The 19,757-nt window shown below is 46.5% G+C and overlaps 1 protein-coding gene across 3 annotated transcripts in view; it reads right to left on the bottom strand.

The window, feature by feature from the left end:
• LOC144506945 (spectrin beta chain, non-erythrocytic 1-like) overlaps positions 1–19,757 on the bottom strand; it is a 266,820-nt gene that overhangs the window by 60,649 nt on the left and 186,414 nt on the right. For all 3 annotated transcript variants that reach the window (XM_078233354.1, XM_078233356.1, XM_078233357.1), the window contains exons 25-31: positions 19,114–19,318; positions 16,685–17,059; positions 14,731–14,975; positions 12,659–12,797; positions 8,108–8,192; positions 3,813–4,009; positions 1,074–1,195 (exon numbers count right to left, since the gene is read on the bottom strand). In XM_078233354.1, coding sequence (XP_078089480.1) covers positions 1,074–1,195; positions 3,813–4,009; positions 8,108–8,192; positions 12,659–12,797; positions 14,731–14,975; positions 16,685–17,059; positions 19,114–19,318 — 1,368 coding nt within the window. The remainder of the gene's footprint in view (positions 1–1,073; positions 1,196–3,812; positions 4,010–8,107; positions 8,193–12,658; positions 12,798–14,730; positions 14,976–16,684; positions 17,060–19,113; positions 19,319–19,757) is intronic.

The raw sequence follows: 19,757 nt of genomic DNA, 5'->3' as shown, positions 1-19,757 counted from the left end.
TGTGAACAGAATTCCCACTCACCTGAAGAAGGGGCTAAGAGCTCCGAAAGCTTGTGTGGCTTTTGCTACCAAATAAACCTGTTGGACTTTAACCTGGTGTTGTTAAACTTCTTACTGTATTCATGAATCTGTCAAGATGCTTCTTAAACGTTGTTATTGTATCCGCTTCTACCCATCTCCTCCGACAGCGTATTCCAGGCACTTACCACCCTCTGTATAAAAAAACCTGTCTCTCTCGCCTCCTTTAAACTTCCCCCCTTTTATCTTAATCCTACGTCCCCTATGGTGTGGAGATGCCGGCAATGGACTGGGGTGGGCACAGTAAGAAGTCTCACAACACCAGGTTAAAGTCCAACAGGTTTATTTGGTATCACGAGCTTTCGGAGCACTGCTCCTTCATCAGATGAATGGGGTGTTGTCCACTCACCTGATGAAGGAGCAGCGCTCCGAAAGCTCGTGATACCAAATAAACCTGTTGGACTTTAACCTGGTCTGTGAGACTTCTTACTACGTCCCCTAGTAATTGACATTTCTACCCTGGGAAAAAGACTCTGACTGTCCATTCTATCCATGCCTCTCATCATTCTGTAAACTCCAATCAGGTCGCCTCTCAGCCTCTGACGTTCAAGTGAAAACAAACCAAGTTTCTTCAAATCTTTCCTCATGGCTATTACCCTCCAAACCAAGCGACACCCTCTCAGCATCAGAGCCTGTTTATCCCCACTCTCTCTGAAGAGGGAGGTTAGTGCTGTAACCCAACCACGTACATGCAATTAGTCCTACCTAGGAAAATGGGATGGGTGCAAGGCAGCTGGAAGGCAGAAGCCCCCCCACCCACCCCACCCCCCAAACCCACAGCAGGCAGGAGGAGCCATGCCCAGCCTTTGACCTGGTTTGCAGATGCCAGTCTTAGAACAATTTACTGCAACTGTTTTAGAATCCTTTCACTGCCCGGATCTGGCATTAGCCTCCACAGGGGCAGCCTGCTTTCTGGTGAAGCTGGGCATGCTTGCCAGCCTTCTCCAGCAGTATTTACCATTCAATACCGGCCGAATCAAAACATTGACACTCACTTCTCCTCATGTGCTTGATCGGGTGGTGTTAGATCATGATCTGCTTGTGCTTCTGGCTGCAGTTTCCCCTCCATGCTCTGCCTGAATGCCTCTTGTTGTTTTCGGATCTCCAGTAACTCCAACTGCAAGACAGCAGCAACAGGTATACGTCACATTCAATATACCAGGCAGCGGAAAGATAGATATGGACTGACATCTATACAAAGCGCTTCCTACGTACCAGATATCCAAAAGTGCTTTGTGGCCAATGAAAGATTTGTTGAGGTGTTGCCATACCCTGCAGTGCAGAAGGAGGCCATTCAGCCCATTGAGTCTGCACAGTTGTTAGTACTGCTGCCTCACAGTGCCAGGGACCCGGGTTCAATTCCCGGCTTGGGTCACTGTCTGTGCGGAGTCTGCACATCCTCCCCGTGTCTGCGTGGGTTTCCTCCGGGTGCTCCGGTTTCCTCCCGCAGTCCGAAAGACGTGCTGGTTAGGTGCATTGGCCGTGCTAAATTCTCCCTCGGTGTACCCGAACAGGCACCGGAGTGTGGCGACTAAGGGATTTTCGCAGTAACTTCATTGCAGTGTTAATGTAAGACTACTTGTGACACTAATAAAAAAAACTAAAAAACTTACAAAAGAGCATTTCACCCAGGCCCACCCCCATGATCCCCGTAACCCCACGCATTTACCCCACTAATCCCCCTAAACTACACATCTTGGGATTCTAAGGGGCAATTTAGCACGGCCAGTCCACCTAACCCGCACAACTAACAGCAGCTACATTATGGCCGAATTCTCCAGCTGTTCACGCCAGCGGGATCTTCTGCTCCTGCCAATAACATAGCCCTGCCGCGGGTTTTTCAGCGGCATGGGGTACAGTCAATGGTAAACTCCATTGATAGCGGCGGGGCTAGAAGACCTTGTCATCAGCAAACTGCGCGTCACCTCCTGCGGCGAGAAACACGTTGCGGGGAGGCCAGAGAATTCCCCCCCCCCATTAAAAGTCACTCACACTCGGGTGGTATATTTTAAACAACACTAGGTGATAACACTCGGGCGGCACGGTGGCACAGTGGTTAGCACTGCTGCCTCACAGCGCCAGGGACTCGGGTTCAATTCCAGCTTTGGGTCACTGTCTATGTGGAGTCTGCACGTTCTCCCCGTGTCTGCGTGGGTTTCGTCCGGGTGTTCCAGTTTCCTCCCACACTCCAAAAGATGTGCGGGTTAGGTGGATTGGCCATGCTAAATGGGCCCCTAGTATCAGGAGGATTAGCCAGGGTAAGTGCCTGAGATTATGGGGATAGGGTCTGGGGTGGGATTGTGGACGATGCAGACTCGATGGGCTGAATGGCCTCCTTCTGCACTGTAGGATTCTATGACAAGCAGAGAACTAAGCCTTTAGTCAACCACCAAAAAACAAAGCACAAACAATTTCAACTTCATTCCTGCTGTTCTTCCGACAGTTTCCCACTTCCTTATCAAATCTGGGAAACATGGAGGTGAGGGCCGCAGTTTGTGCATCTCTAAGACTGAAGAAAAAAAAGTGATTTGGTGATTAGTTTATGTCAGTTGGGGTTTTTAAAGTTTGGTTTTATGAACAAACCTAAGCTGTAAAATAAATTGAAATAAACGTAGGCGTCAGCACATTACTCATTCATCTAGAATGATTTTAACAGCCACAATGTGCATTGCAGCTCAAAGAATGAATCGCAGTGCTGTCAAAGGCTTGTGTCAAAAGTGCTACTCAAGCATTAAGGACGGGATTTCATGGCCTCGCTTGTCCCGAAACTGTAAAATCCCGCCTGAGGTCCCAACGGACCTTCCCATGCTCCGCCCCTCGCACGCTCCAATTCCCGTGGCAGGCGGGCCGGTAGAATTCCGGCCTAAGAGAGTTTCTGATGAACTGTGTAGCTTGATTTTTTTAAAAATTCATTCGTGGGACATTGGCGTCACTGGCTGGCCAACATTTATTACCCATATTCAGAGGGCAGTTGAGAGTCAACCACATTCCCGGGGCTCTGGAGCCACTTGCAGGCCAGATTTGATTTTGATTTGATTTGATTTATTATTGTCACATGTATTAGTATACAGTGAAAAGTATTGCTTCTTGCACTTTACAGACAAAGCATAGCGTTCACAGAGAAGGAAACGAGAGAGTGCAGAATGTAGTGTTACAGTCATAGCCAGGGAAAGATCAACTTAATGCAAGGTAAGTCCATTCAAAAGTCTGATGGCAACAGGGAAGAAGCTGTTCTTGAGTCAGCTGGTACGTGACTTCAGACTTTTGTATCTTTTTCCCAATGGAAGAAGGTGGAAGAGAGAATGTCCAGGGTGCATGGGGTCCTTAATTATGGTGGCTGCTTTTCCGAGGCAGCAGGAAGTGTAGAGTCAACGAATGGGAGGTTGGTTTGTGTGATGGACTGGGCTACATTCACAACCTTTTGTAGTTAGACCAGGTAAGGATGGCAGATTTCCTTCCCTAAAGTGACATTAGTGAACCAGATGGGGTTTTTTGACCATCAACAATGGTCATCAGCAGATTCTTAATTCCAGATTTTTTTTTATATTGAATTCAAATTTTTACCATCAGTCGTGGCGGGATTCGAACCCGGGTCCCCAGAACATTAGCTGAGTTTCCGGATTAATAGGCTAGTGATAATACCACAAGGTCATCGCCTCCCATATTAATGATTCTTCAGCGCAACCAAGATGGATATGTGTTCCTAGGTGAAAAGGCGTTTTGTTTTTACTTACAGTGGTCAGTCGCTCCAACGCAGCAAACCTCTCGTCCCAGGTGGCTGTTGATTTTTCGAACGCCTCGTGTCTCTTGATTAGTTTTTCCACCTCCCCCACGTTGTTGCCCACATCGCGGCTGTTAAGGTAAGACTCCTGGCTGATGAGCCACGCTTCAGCAACGGAAGCGTCCCTTGCAAACTGACACACCTCAAGCACTGGAAAAGCCGAATAAACACAACAGCACCAGGTTTTAATCAGTTATCATGGGCAATAAAAAAGGCACTTTATTTTGTATTGTTTTAGGTTATTGGAAAACTGTAGGCGTCGGCACATTACTCATTCATCTAGAATGATTTTAACAGCCACAATGTGCATTTAATTCACAGAATCAACAGTACAGAAGGTGGCCATTTGGCCCATTGAGTCTGCCGCAACCCCACCCACAACCCCACCCAGGCCTTATCCCCGTAACCCCACACACTCACCCAATCCCCCTGACACTAGGATCAATTTAGCATGGCCAATCAACCTAACCCACACATCTGGGAGGAAGCTGGAGCACCCGGAGGAAACCCACACACATACGGGGAGAACGTGCAAACTCCACACAGATAGTGACCCGAGGCCAGAATTGAACCTAGGTCCCTAGTGCTGTGAGGCAGCAGTGCTAACCACTGTGCCACCTGTGAGTTCATTGTGTGAGAATCAACACTAAAAAGCTAAACAAGTGAAAATTAAATCTGTTTTCAAACCAGATACTTTCTTCACTTCAATTCCATTATTTGCAAAGCATGTTTTTCTCAGTAATTTTCGGTGGTTTAAATTAAGGCCTCTACATTACATCTAAGACAGGTTCAAATACAAATTTATCACATGTCTGTCAGCACACCTTTTTTAAAACTCAGTCATGGTCATCATTCCAAAATTTCTTTTACTGAATTCAAATTTCACCACCTGCCACAACAAGGCATAGAGTCACAGAGTCATACAGGTTTACAGCATGGAAACAGGCCTTTCGGCCCAACTTGTCCATGCCGCCCCTTTTTATTAACCACTAAGCTAGTCCCAATTGTCCGCATTTGGCCCATATCCCTCGATATCCATCGTACCCATGCAACTGTCTAAATGCTTTTTAAAAGACAAAATTGTACCCACCTCTACTATTACCCCTGGCAGCTTGTTCCAGACATTCACCGCCCTCTGTGAAAAAATTGCCCCTCTGGACACTTTTATATCTTTTCCCTCTCACTTTAAACCTATGCCCTCTCGTTTTAGACTCCCCTACCTTTGGGAAAAGATATTGATTATCTAGCTGATCTATGCCCCTCATGATTTTAGAGACTTCTATAAGATCACACCTTAGTCTCCTACGCTCCAGGGAAAAAAGTTCCAGTCTATCCAGCCTCTCCTTATAACTCAACCATCAAGTCCTGGTAGCATCCGAGTAAATCTTTTCCGCACTTTTTCTTGTTTAATAATAGGGTGACCAGAACTGCACACAGTATCCCAAGTGTGGTCTTACCAATGTCTTGTACAACTTCAACAAGACGTCCCAACTCCTGTATTCAATGTTCTGACCAATGAAACCAAGCATGCCGAATGCCTTCTTCACCACTCTGCCCACCTGTGACTCCACTTTCAAGAAGCTATGAACCTGTATCCCTAGATCTCTTTGTTCTGTAACTCTCCCCAGTGCCCTACCATTAACTGAGTAAGTCCTGCCCTGGTTCGATCTACCAAAATGCATCACCTCGCATTTATCTAAATTAAATTCCACCTGTCATTCGTCAGCCCACTGGCCCAATTGATCAAGATCCCGTTGCAATCCTAGATAACCTTCTTTACTGACCACTATGCCACCAATCTTGGTGTCATCTGCAAACTTACTAACCATGCCCCTTGAGTCTCTGGATTACAAGTCCAGTGACAATGCCACTATGGCACATCCTCCCCGCTGCAGCATTTACTGGCTCATATGCACAATACACATTGGGGAAAAGTTAAAGTTGACTTTAGGCTTTTGCTCTCTTATGCAGTTAAATGTGGCCTTGTGTTTCAGGGAACCCTCTTCCTGGAGGTCTCACTCATTTTGCCCTTCTCTATCATTCACTTTAGCATGCTGTCTTCCTCATGTTTATACAATCACTTTGACGGCATATCACATCTAAGAACATAAGAACATAAGAAATAGGAGCAAGAGTAGGCCATCTAGCCCCTCGAGCCTGCCCCGCCATTCAATAAGATCATGGCTGATCTGAAGTGGATCAGTTCCACTTACCCGCCTGATCCCTATAACCCCTAATTCCCTTACCGATCAGGAATCCATCTATCCGTGATTTAAACATATTCAACGAGGTAGCCTCCACCACTTCAGTGGGCAGGGAATTCCAGAGATTCACCACCCTCTGAGAGAAGAAGTTCCTCCTCAACTCTGTCCTAAACTGACCCCCCCTTTATTTTGAGGCTGTGCCCTCTAGTTCTAGTTTCCTTTCTAAGTGGAAAGAATCTCTCCATCTCTACCCTATCCAGCCCCTTCATTATCTTATAGGTCTCTATAAGATCCCCCCTCAGCCTTCTAAATTCTAACGAATACAAACCCAATCTGCTCAGTCTCTCCTCATAATCAACACCCCTCATCTCTGGTATCCACCTGGTGAAGCTTCTCTGCACTCCCTCCAAGGCCAATATATCCTTCCGCAAATAAGGGGACCAATACTGCACATCTGGTTGACAGGTGTTGCCGTTTGCACAGTGCAATATGAGTTGCCCCAGCAACAGGTCACATCGGAAACAGCTCCTCAGAAGGGATGCTTCCAAATTCAGCCAGACTTTGGATTGGTTCATTTGCCTTGGGCTTTTTTGCTGAGGTGAGAATGGATTTGTCTGCGATAGCTGACAGGAATTGGTAAAAATATTTCAGATCTGCTCATTACAATGAGTTTTAAATGAGGCTGAAGTCAGCCAGACCTGTGCCAATTCAACTCCCTTCTGTACAAAGTACTTTGTAAATGTGACTGTACTCAGTGTAGGAAAACACCACAGTGAATTTCCACAAAGAGAAACATGTTAATTCTTTAGTCACTTTGTTTGGGGGTTAAATGTTGGATACTCAGTGAGACCTTGGTGTCCTCGTGCATCAGTCGCTGAAAGTAAGCGCGCAGGTACAGCAGGCAGTAAAGAAGGCAAATGGTATGTTGGCCTTCATAGCGAGAGGATTTGAGTATAGGGATAGGGTTGTTTTGCTGCAATTGTACAGGGCTTTGATGAGGCCACACCTGGAGTATTGTGTTTAGTTTTGGTGTCTTTATCTGAGGAAGGATGTCCTTGCTATAAAGAGAATACAGTGAAGGTTTACCAGGCTGATTCCTGGGATGGCAGGTCTGTCATATGAGGAAAGACTAAATTGGTTAGGGTTATATTCACTGGAGTTTAGATAAGTGAGAGGGGATCTCATAGAAACGTATAAAATTCTAACAGGATTAGACAGGGTAGAATCAGAAAGAAAAGGGCGGCACAGTGGCACAATGGTTAGCACTGCTGCCTCTCAGCACCAGGGACCCGGGTTTGATTCCCGGCTTGGATCACTGTCTGTGCACAGTCTGCACATTCTCCCCGTGTCTGTGCGGGTTTCCTCCAGGTGCTTCGATTTCCTCTCACAGTCCAAAGATGTGTGGGTTAGGTGTACTGGCCATGCTAAATTGCCCCTTAGTGTCAATGGGATTAGCTGGGGTGAACGCATGGGGTTGTGGGGATAGAGTCTGGGTGGGATGTCGTCGGTGCAGACGCGATGGGCCAAATGGCCTCCTTCTGCACTGAATGGATTCTATGATTCTAATGGTGGGGGAGTCCAGAACTAGGGGCCATAGTTTGAGGATAAGGTTTTAGAACTGAGGTGAGGAGAAATTTCTTCACTCAGAGGGTGGTGAATGTGTGGAATTCACTCCCACAGAAAGTAGTTGAGGCCGAAACCTTGTCTGATTTCAAGAAGAAATTAGAAAGAGCTCATGGGGCTAAAGAATCGAGGGATATGGGAAGAAGGGGGAATCAGGATACTGATTCGATGATTAGCCATGAAGATGAATGGTGGAGCAGGCTCGAAGGGCCAAATGGCCTACTCCTGCTTCTAGTTTCTATGTTTCTGTTGTGTGGGGCACCAGAGAGAACCTGCCTGCCATTTCTCAATATAGTAACATAGGGCAGATAGAAGCTTGGTGTTACATCTGATCCAAAAACTCATCCGACATTGCAACATTCTCTCCATGCTTCACTCAAGGATATAGAAAAGACCATCGCGTGGATAGTATTTAACTTACAAAGACGTAGCCAGTACCAGCGATCGTCCCATTTGTCCATCATTGATTTCCGCTTCTCTGTGAGTTGTACCAGCGTTTCCTTAATCTAAAACAGGTAACAATTTATAAACATCCACAGCACATTTTGCCATTTTTAAGTTTACACAGTGAATTTTGAAGGTGTTTATCAAGGAGTTGACACTAGATATAGGATGGGAATTAAAGCAAATTACTGCGGATGCTGGAATCTGAAACCAAAAAAGAAAATGCTGGAAAATCTCAGGTCTGGCAGCATCTGTAAGCAAAAGCCACCAGCTTTCGGAGCACTGCTCCTTCGTCAGGTAAGTGGGAGTTCTGTTCACAAACAGGGCACATAAAGACACAAACTCAATTTACAAAATAATGGTTGGAATGCGAGTATTTACAGATAATCAAGTCTTAAAGGTACAAAAGGGCACTCTGCCTCTGATCTTCGGGTAAGTGTTCTCCAAGGCGGCCTTCACGACACACGACAACGCAGAGTCGCTGAGCAGAGACTGATAGCCAAGTTCCGCACACATGAGGACGGCCTCAACCGGGATCTTGGGTTCATGTCACACTATCTGTAACCTTGCCTGGGCTTGCAAAATCTCACTAACTGTCCTGGCTGGAGACAATACACATCTCTTTAACCTGTGCTTAACCCTCTCTCCACTCACATTATCTTTACCTTTCAGACTTGATTACCTGTAAAGACTCGCATTCCAACCATTATTTTGTAAATTGAGTTTGTGTCTTTATATGCCCTGTTTGTGAACAGAACTCCCACTTACCTGATGAAGGAGCAGCGCTCCGAAAGCTAGTGGCTTTTGCTACCAAATAAATCTGTTGGACTTTAACCTGGTGTTGTGAGACTTCTTACTGTGTTTACCCCAGTCCAACACTGGTATCTCCACAGCATCTGTAAGACCATAAGACATAGGAGCGGAATTGGGCCACTCGGCCCATTGACTCTGCTCTGCCATTCAATCATGGCTGATAATTCTTCTCATCCCCATTCTTCAGCCTTTTCCCTATAACCCCTGATCCCCTTATTAATCAAGAACCTATCTATCTCTATCTTAAAGACACTCAACGACCCGGCCTCCACAGCCTTCTGCGGCAAAGAGTTCCATAGATCCACCACTCTCTGGCTGAGAAAAGAGCTGACGTTTCGAGTCCAGATGACCCCTTGTCAAAGCTAAAAGGCATAGAAAATGGGAGATATTTATACTGGAGAGTGAGGGAATGGAAGATGAGCCATAGCCACAGAAACAAGGGGAAAGGCTGCTAATGGCAGCCCATAGAGAGAATAGAAGGTGTGAATGGCCAAACGGCAGAGAAGCTGAAATCAGAGGGTAAACTGACAGATGAAGGTGTGGGGGGAGGGGGGGAGATGGGTGGGAGAGGGAAAATTGAGAAAAAAGGGGAAGCAAAGGGGGAGAAAAGCTAAGAAAAGGGGGAATAAAATAGGGGGAAAGAGTAGGGGATGGGGAATTTTTTTTAACTGTTTGGAATTAGACTGGAGTGTACTATGAGACATTGATATATTAAGCTGTGCTGCCGAATGTGCCTACTGTTTGTATTTGTGACGCTTGAACAATTCAGTGTATATTACAATATATATTAGTGTATATTACAATGTATATTCCAGTGTATATTATAATGTATATTACAGTGTATATTGCAGTGTATATTTCAGTGTATATTGCAGTGTACATTACAGTTGAAAAGCACACAGTCACCAGTTTCAGGTGGTAAAATACACACAGAAAAGTCATGCCAGCATTCCCTTCAAACAAACCAGAAAGTAAACAATGAAATCTGTGGTACCTCACCAGAGACACAACCACCTATTAATGGGGTGTGGGCAACAGGTGGGTGGGGGGCAGTGAGGAAGAGCCACTAAGGCAGTGATGGGCAACCTGCGGCTTGGAGGCCACATGCGGCCCATCTGGGTTCTGAGTGCGGACCCACAAGACATTCTGTTGGCCGGTGCCCACGCGCAGGGTTGCTACATTCCGCTGATTTCCATCCGTGTAGCTTCTTCCTCACGGTGTGACTGAAGTGATTCACAAATAAAGCAAGGGCAAGTGAAGTGAGGTGTGTGCTGATTGCTCACAACATTAACTGTGAAAGCCATGCACTCCCTCTGTGTCCAAAATGTAAATATTTTTTTTGTCTTTGCCATTTGCAGTTGATGAGAGTTCTATTAATAAATGAATGATGAAGCATTTCCCATAACTCATTCTGAAATATTCGGCATGTGTTAAATGTAGCTAATCTTATTCATGGGATCACGGTCAGTGAACAAGCCTGATTTCAATCTTGTGGTCCACTGAGATGAAGGAGGATCACTTGTGTGACCCATTCACTAGCCTAGGTTGCCCATCAACCTAGTATCAAACCAGCCTCCCATCCATTGACTCTGTCTACACTTCCTGCTGCCTTGGAAAAGCAGCCAGCATAATTAAGGGTCCCAGACACCCCGACATTCTCTCTTCCACCTTCTTCCATTGGGAAAAAGATACTCAAGTCTGAGGTCACGTACCAACCGACTCAAGAACAGCTTCTTCCCTGCTGCTGTCAGACTTTTGAATGGACCTACCTCACATTAAGTTGATCTTTCTCTACACTCTAGCTATGACCGTGACACTAGATTCTGCACTCTCTCCTTTCCTTCTCTATGAACAGGATGCTTTGTCTGTATAGTGCGCAAGAAACAATACTTTTCACTCTATGTTAATACATGTGAAAATAATAAATCAAATCAAAAATCACTGCACTAAGTTACCTCCAAGAATGATCAATTTCACTTGTCCATCCCAGCAGTTATACAATCTCATTTCCCTCTATCTCCTGCCATTGCAACACACGATTTCAATGTGGCATGGAGTGATTTTCTGTAAACTATGAAATTCAACAAACTTTGTAGCTACCATAGGACCTTTGTCATAAACGAGATAGTTACTAGCTTCGACATCAGACGTATGTTCTAATTCCATAAATTCACATTGTTTTGTTACAGAATAATAAATTATTTAATCAATACGGGGGCGCAGGCGGTGGGGTGATAAGTAGAATAATCTGTCAGGTAAGGTACTGAAAGGAGACATTAATGGGGGGGGATTCACAATGCAACTGGATTCAGTCTAGGAGTTCGAACACTAGATAGTGTGATGGGCTGTTGGCATTTTCTCATTCCTGTCTGCCCTTACCTATAAATACATAACCACAACAAGAGCTTACATTCACATCATGCCTTTAGCAGTGGACCAAATTAAATTTGATTGTGAATCATATTAGGGGTATTATAGAATCATAGATTCCTTATAGTGCCGAAGGAGGCCATTCGGCCCATCAAGTCTGCACTGACCGCAATCCCACCCAGGCCCTATCCCCTTAACCCAACATATTTACCCTAATAATCCCCCTGACACGAGGGTCAATTTAGCATGGTCAATCAACCTAACCCGCACATCTTCGGACTGTGGGAGGAAACCCGAGCTCCCGGAGGAAACCCACGCAGACACGGGGAGAACATGCAAACTCCACACAGACAGTGACCCAAGCCGGGAATCGAACCCATGTCCCTGGCGCTGTGAGGCAACAGTGCTAACCACTGTGCTACCATGCCGCCCCATTCACAAGGCAACTGGATTCAGTTTGGGAGCTCGAACATTAGATAGTGCGATGGGCTGTTATTGTCAATGGTACTCTGTGTGATTTCAAGATGAAATTAGACATAGTTCTTGGGGCTAAAGGCATTAAGGGATATGGGGGGGGGAAGAAGGGATCACGATATTGAATTCGATGATCAGCCATAATCAAAATAAATGGCGGAGCAAGCTTGAAGGGCCTACTCCTGCTTCTATGTTTCTATGATGTGGAGATGCCGGCGTTGGACTGGGGTGGGCACAGTAAGAAGTCTCACAACACCAGGTTAAAGTCCAACAGATTTATTTGGAATCACGAGCTTTCGGAGCGCTGCTCCTTCCTCAGGTGAGTCACCTGAAGAAGGAGCAGCACTCCGAAAGCTCATGATTCCAAATAAACCTGTTGGACTCTATGTTTCTACTATACTGCAGATTATATAATCACTGTATATTTTGCAGCAGACTACATCCTCATTGTGCATGAGGAGGGAAGTACCGAACCAACCACCTGTGACCACTGGGAAATTCCAGGCCTTGCAGCAAATCTACTCCTTGATTTTCTGATCCGCATGTTAGATGGTTGAGATGCAGATTAGGAAAATGTATCACCGCGTGGATACTTACATAAACGCACATTTCAGGCTGCATTATCCTACATGAAGTTTATTTGACTATTTGGCCGCAAACAAAGATCTGTTATCATTGCGTGTAAGTCCTTCACAGGACAGCTAAGTAAATAATAATGAGGTGAAAATTTCCACTGAGTTGCGCAGCGTAAATGGCGACATGGGATGCATTTTATTCAGTTTCAGCAAACCTAAAGCTCAAAGCAAACCACCGTGCGCCAAAACTGGAGAAATGCACTGATGAGCCAGAGGAACATCCTTCCCATTCTCACCTCCTCTGAAGCGTGATGTCTGCGGGCTAACATTGTCTTGCCCAGGTCAATGCAGGAAGTGAAATTTTGGTTCCTGGCATCGATCTCTGCTCGGATTCCCTGATGGTACTTCATCAATAGTTCCACAGAAGAGACATCCCTATCAATAAACACAACAATTAAACCCGGCGGTTAATTTCAGAAGGAGGTATAACGGACTCAGTTGTTTGAATCACTTGTTTCTCGGTACCTCAGAGAAAACAAATTCTTATTTTTCTGAAAAGGGAGGTATTGCTGTGTTTTTTTATTCACTATTATTTCACAAAATTGGGTCAAAAATCTGAAGCGATTCTCAATTGTTAATCGGCAGCACACATCCTCAGGGTTTATTGAGAGGTGGGTCATTGGAATGCCAGCGTGATCATTTAAAAACCACCTCAAAACCTTTCGCAGTGTATATCATGTGGGGTCATAGCCACAAGGAAGTTATTTCAAGGCTGGTGTCGCATCTCAAGGGACATCTCAATCGCTAGTGGTGATCCATACTAGGCATGCCACATACTCAGCCACAGTTGCTCCATTGACTCTGTCTACACTTCCCGCTGCCTCGGGAAAAGCAGCCAACATAATTAAGGACACCACGCACCCCGGACATTCTCTCTTCCACCTTCTTCCTTCAGGAAAAAGATACAAAAGTCTGAGGTCACGTACCAACCGACTCAAGAACAGCTTCTCCCCTGCTGCCATCAGACCTTTGAATGGATCTACATTATATTAAGTTGATCTTTCTCTACACCCTAGCTGTGGCTGTAACACTACATTCTGCACCCTCTCCTTTCCTTCTCTATGAACGGTATGCTTTATCTGTGTAGCGCGCAAAAAACACTTTTCACTGTATACTAATACATGTGACAATAATAAATCAAATCAAATGTTAAGTTGATCTTTCTCTACACCCTAGCTATGACTGTAGCACTATGTTCTGCATCCTCTCCTTTCCTTCTCCCCTATGTACTCTATGGCCGGTATGCTTTGTCTGTATAGTGCGTAAGAAGCTTTCACTGTATACCAATACATGTGACAATGATAAATCAAATCAAATCAAATCAGTTGTCACCTTATAAACCAAGATCTTTATAAATTAAGAAGCAAATAAGCTTGGAAAATGTAATTAACGGATGTTCAGTTGTAACTTTTGTTTTTGTTGACAGCTTTGCCCACTACCAGCTTTGGAGAGGATGCAGAAGGGGTTTACCAGGATGCTGCCTGGATTAGAGGGAATGAGCTATGAGGAGAGGCTGGGCAAACTTGGATTGTTTTAATAAAGTTTATTTATTGTCATAAGTAGGCTTACATTAACACTACAATGAAGTTACTGTGAAAATCCTCTGTCGCCACACTCCAGCGCCTGTACGGGTACACTGAGGGAGAATTTAGCACAGCCAATGCACCCTAACCAGCACGTTTTTCGGACTGTGGGAGGAAACCGGAGCACCCGGAGGAAACCCACGCAGACAAAGGGTGAACGTACAGACTCCACACAGACAGTGACCCGGGCCAGGAATCGAACCCGAGTCCCTGACGCTGTGAGGCAGCAGTGCTAACCACTGTGCCACCCCTGGCAGTTTTCTCTGGAGCGGCGGAGGCTGAGGGGGAGACCTGATAGAAGTCTATAAAATTATGAGTGTCTCAGATGGGGTTGACAGCCAGAATCTTTTTCCCAGAGTTGAAATGTCTAATACTAGGGGGCACGCACTTAAGGTGAGAGGAGAAAAGGTCAAAGGAGATGTGAGCGGCAAGTATTTTTTACACGGAGAAGGGTAGGTGTCTGGAACACGCTGCCAGAGGTGGTGGTGGAGGCAGGTACGATAGGGGCATTAAAGGGGCTTTCAGATAAGCACATGAACATGCAAGGAATAGAGGGATATGGACCAAGGGCAGGCAGAAGGGATTAGTTTAATTTGGTATCATGTGCAGCACAACATCGTGGGCCGAAGGGCCTGTTCCTGTGCTGTTCTATGTACCTAACTGAAAGCCTTCAGCAAGATTCAGAAAAATTTCTGTACTACTAGGAAGAACAAATTCTACATTACCGTGGCTTCTCCTCTGTTTCGATCTGCCGAATAATGCTCTCCATCCAGGACATCAGATCCCGCACCATACTGAAGAAGTGGAATTTCTCAGCAGTGTCGACTAGTTGGGTACGCCGGCCATCGCAAGCGTCCAGGAGTGCCTTCCAGGCCTCAACCACCTCCTGCTCCTGTCCCTGGATGGCGGCAGCTTTATCCCCTGCGTAGGCCGTCTGCAAACGGCCGGCGTCATCCTGGAACTGCTGCACCTGTCAACGGGAAGACTGACGTCCTTATCCGGGAAGGAAAACCAGGAATGAGCTTTGACTCTGCGGGTGGGATTCTCCGGTCTCGTCTGTGGCGGAACCAGTTGGCGAGCTGGAACGGAACATTTGGCGTTCCAGCCAAAACGCCATTCTCACTCGGAAGCACTGGAAAATCCCAGCCACAAACGAGGACGGAGGATTTTGGCCCACGTGTCATTCACCCTGCGTCTCCTATCAGTGATTAAGTCTTCACTTATAACTGCTGGAATTCTCGGCCAATGTTGTTCGATTCCATTCACTTTCAAATCCATAGAATCCCCACAGTGCAGAAAGAAGCCATTCGGCCCGTGGGTCAGTACCGACTCTCCGAAGAGGATTTTACCCAGGCCCTAACCCCGTGCATTTCCCATGGCCAATCCACCTAAGCTGCACATCTTTAGACACTAAGGGGCAATTTACCGTGGTCAATCCACCTAGCCTGCACATCTTCAGAGTGTGGGAGGAAACCGGAGCACCCGGAGGAAACCCATGCAGACACGGGGAGAATGTGCAGACTCCACACAGATAGTGGCCGAGGCTAGAATTGAACCCGGGTCCCTGGCACTGTGAGGCAGCAGCGCTAACCACTGTGCCACCGTGCCGACAAAATGTAAGAATAAATCGAATCACAATTAAGAGTAATTCAAATGATGCTGAATGCGGACTTTGACTGTTGGTGAGATGCGACACGATTTGCAAGAGGGTTTCATAAAAGCTTATTTTGCAGATCTACAACTGTTTTGTTAATTACAAATGAACACATCTCAGGAATGAACGAAAACAAAAAGTAAAAATTTTGGCCATGAGTATTAATGGATAATATTTTGCCAGATTTAAAATCAACATGGAGGAGGCATCAGAACGAAACAAAGAAAATTAACAGAGGAACAAAATTTACCGCAATGTGTGATTTTCCACCACCTGGTGTACAAGCCTGTTGTATAATGTCACAACACACAGCAATATAGGGATTGCTAAATGAAAAAGGATCAGGTTCTGCCAGGTTTGTCTTCCACTATCCCAGTAGTTGCATAATTAAAAGATGTGGATATTGATAAGTCAAATAACAGATATACTAAAAGCCAGAGTCACCTTTTAACCATACATCCTTTTTTAAATTTTATTTATTAGTGTCACAAGTAGGCTTACATTAACACTGCAATGAAATTACTGTGAAAATCCCCCAATCGCCACACTCCGACGCCTGTTCGGATACACTGAGGGAGAATTTAGCATGGCCAATGCACCCTAACCAATATGTCTTTGGACTGTGGGAGGAAACTGGAGCACCCGGAGGGATCCCATGCAGACACGGGGAGAAAGTCCGCACAGAGAGTCACCCAAGCCGGGAATCAAACCAGAGTCCCTGTTGCTGTGAGGCAGCAATGCCAACCACTGTGCCACCATGCCGTCCCCCCCTGCCCCGCACCCACACCCACCCCCCCAAATCAATCACTATCAATTTGTCTACAACAGAGTTTGACAAGAATTGGGCAGATCTTCAAATTCTAAAAATCTTTGGAATCATAGTTCCAAACTGACATCTTCCTCCCTTTGAGGTCATGCCTCAAATTACTCATGTACTGCATCCCAGAGAAATTTGCATCTGCTTGTTGCAGCTGTGTTACTATTTTCCTGAGCTCAAGTTTCCACTCACTGGCACTGTACTGTACCTGTATGCCAAGGGAATGAATATCTCGTTCGAACGTGTTGTGCATCCTGTGGAAAGACTCTGCCGTGTTTGCATCGCGCCCCAAATCCTCTGGCAGCTCCTTGTGCTTTTCCTGGATCAGGCTCAGGAGCTCTTTGCCATCGTAGAAGTATTTGTGGAGCTCGTAGGAAGCAGCCAGCAGCTGTGTGCGTGTGTCTATCAGCTCCAGCAGGTCGGCCCAGGCCTCATTCAGGCTGTCTTTCCATTCAGCAATGTCAGCCGCCTCCGAGTGGCCTGCGTCAATGAGGTCATCGATCAGAGCGTTCACGCTGTCCACTCTCTCCTGGCCAATCGTCCCCGTCTCCCGGGCAAACTCGCGGAACTTTTCCCTCAGCAACTACAACAGTTGAAGCAAAAACCTGGTGAATTGATGTTTTGTTACTGTGAATCGAAAAAAGGACATAACTGCTGCAGAAGCAGTTCAGAGAAGGTTCACTCATTCCTGGGATTGAGGGCTATCATAGAACAGAATCATAGAATCATAGGATCCTTACAGTGCAGAAGGAGGCCATTCAGCCCATCGAGTCTGCACCAACCACAGTCCCACCCAGGCCCTATTCCCATCACCCCATGCATTTACCCTAGCTAGTCCCCCTGACACTAAAGGGCAATTTGGCATGGTCAATCCACCCAACCCACACATTTTTGGAGTGTGGGAGGAAACCGGAGCAGCCGGAAGAAACCCACGCAGACACGGGGAGAACATGCAGACTTTGCACAGACAGTGACCCAAGCCAGGAATCGAACCCGGGTCCCAGGCGCTGTGAGGCAGCAGTGCTAACCACTGTGCCGCTCTCTCTAACCACTCACAGAATCCCTACAGTGCTGAAGGAGGCCATTCGACCCATCGAGTCTGCACCAACAATGATCCCACCCAGACCCTATCTCCGTAACCCCATATATTTACCCTGCTAATCCCCCTGACACTAAGGTGCAATTTAGCGTGGCCAATCCACCTAACTCGCACATCTTTGGACTGTCGGAGGAAACCGGAGCAGTGGGAGAAACCCACACAGACATGAGGAGAACGTGCAGACTGCACACAAACAGTGACCCAAGCCAGGAATTGAACCTGGGTCCCTGGCGCTGTGAGGCAGCAGTGCTGACCACTGTGAGAAAAGTTTGGGCTTATACCCATCAGAGTTTAGAAGAATGAGAGGTGATCTTGTTGAAACATAGAAGATGTTGCGAATTGAAAGGGATGCAAGAGACTAAATTTTTAGAAAACATTTTTAAAATTCTTTCATGGGATGTGGGCTTATGTTGCCCATCCCTACGTCCCCTTGAACTGAGGGAAGTTAAGAGTTAACCGTATTGCTGTGGGTCTCAAATCAAATGTAGGCCGGACCAGGTAAGATATCCTTTCCTCGAGGACATTAATGAACCAGATGGGTTTTTACAACAATCAGCAATGGTTTAGACTTCTAAAAATTTCTAGGGGTGGAACATTCCAGCCGCGCTCGCCCCAAGGCCAGAAGTTCCCATCCAAGGTCAACGAACATTTGCATGGTCCGTTCCCTGCCCGCTATGATTCCCGTGGCGGGTGGGACAGGAAATTTCCGCCCTAGACGTTGATCAGGAGGATGTTTCCTCTTGTGGGAGAGATTAGAACCAGAGGACACAGTTCAAGAATCAGACGTCTCCCTTTTGAGGCGGAGAATTTCTTCTCTCAAAGGGTCATTAATCTGTGGCATTCTCTCCTTCAGGAGGCAGTGGAGGCTGGGTCCTTGAATTTACTCCTGGTTGAATTAGATACATTTTTTGACAGACCGAGGAAGTCAAGGATTGGGTTGGGGTGACAGGAAAATGGAGTTGGGAGCACACTCAGGTTGGCCGTACATGATCTAATCGAATGGCGGAGCAGCCTTGATGGGCCAAATGGCCTCCTCCCGCTCCCTACGGTCCACCCAAACCGCGCACCGACAAACCAAAAGCTAGAAGATAAAGTAAAATAAAACCAAACAGGTCTTAAAAACCCCATTTGGGAAAACTGCACAAAGAAAAGAAAACTAGTCAGCAAGACATTGCCTGAGAGGTTTTACGATAACAGTTCTTTTAAATATTAGAATCAGAGAATCCTCCAGGGCAGAAGGAGGCCATTCGGCCCATCGAGTCTGCACCGACCACAATCCCACCCAGGCTCTATCCCCATACATTTACCCTAGCTAGTCTCCCTGACACTAAGGGCAATTTAGTGTGGCCAATCCACCTAACCCGCACATCTTTGGGCTGTGGGAGGAAACCCACGCAGACACGGGGAGAATGTGCAGACTCTGCAAAGACAGTGACCCAAGCCGGGAATCGAACCTGGTTCCCTGGCACCATGAGGCAGCAGTGCTAACCATTGTGCTACCATGCCATCCACCAATTACTCAGCTGATAAGTACTCACTGTGACTTGGTCGTAGTCTTGGCCTAGCTCCTGTGAAGACGCAGCAAGGTCCCGTTCTGCAATCCACTGCTCCAGGTCTGTTACCTCACGGCTCAGCTGGAAGAGGTGGTACGTGTTCTCCAACTTCTTATTCCGCTCGTTAGCGAGGTCTTTGAGTCTTGCGTAAAGCTTGTCCACTTGCCCCTGGCGTCGAATGATCTGCTCACTGTAAATCAATCCGTTACCCCGGTTAGTTCTGACACCATTTTGCGACTTACATCCTAAACTGTTAGGTGCATCACATTGGCAGATAAACACACTACACTCAGGGCTGGGGGGACGCAAAGGAAGAAAGCTTGCTGGGTGCAGAACAAGCCAGTGTAGGTGAGGCAGAGAAGCAGCTTAGGGGGAGATCTTACTGGCTCATCCTGCCAGTCGATCGGCGTGACGAGTTGGTAAGATTGGGTTCGCGCTCGGTTTTCCGCCTCTCACGAGGCTGCCAGCACTGATAAGGAACAAAGAAAATTACCGCACAGGAACAGGCCCTTCGGTCCTCCAACCCTGCACCGACCATGCTGTCCGACTGAACTAAAACCTCAAAGAACCAAAGCAAATTACAGCACAGGAACAGGCCCTGTGGCCCTCATTTGCAGGTGAAACCGGCT

This window comes from Mustelus asterias, chromosome 18 (assembly GCF_964213995.1).
Source record: "Mustelus asterias chromosome 18, sMusAst1.hap1.1, whole genome shotgun sequence".
Lineage (NCBI taxonomy): Eukaryota > Metazoa > Chordata > Chondrichthyes > Carcharhiniformes > Triakidae > Mustelus > Mustelus asterias.
This window is presented reverse-complemented; position numbering and strand designations above follow the sequence as displayed.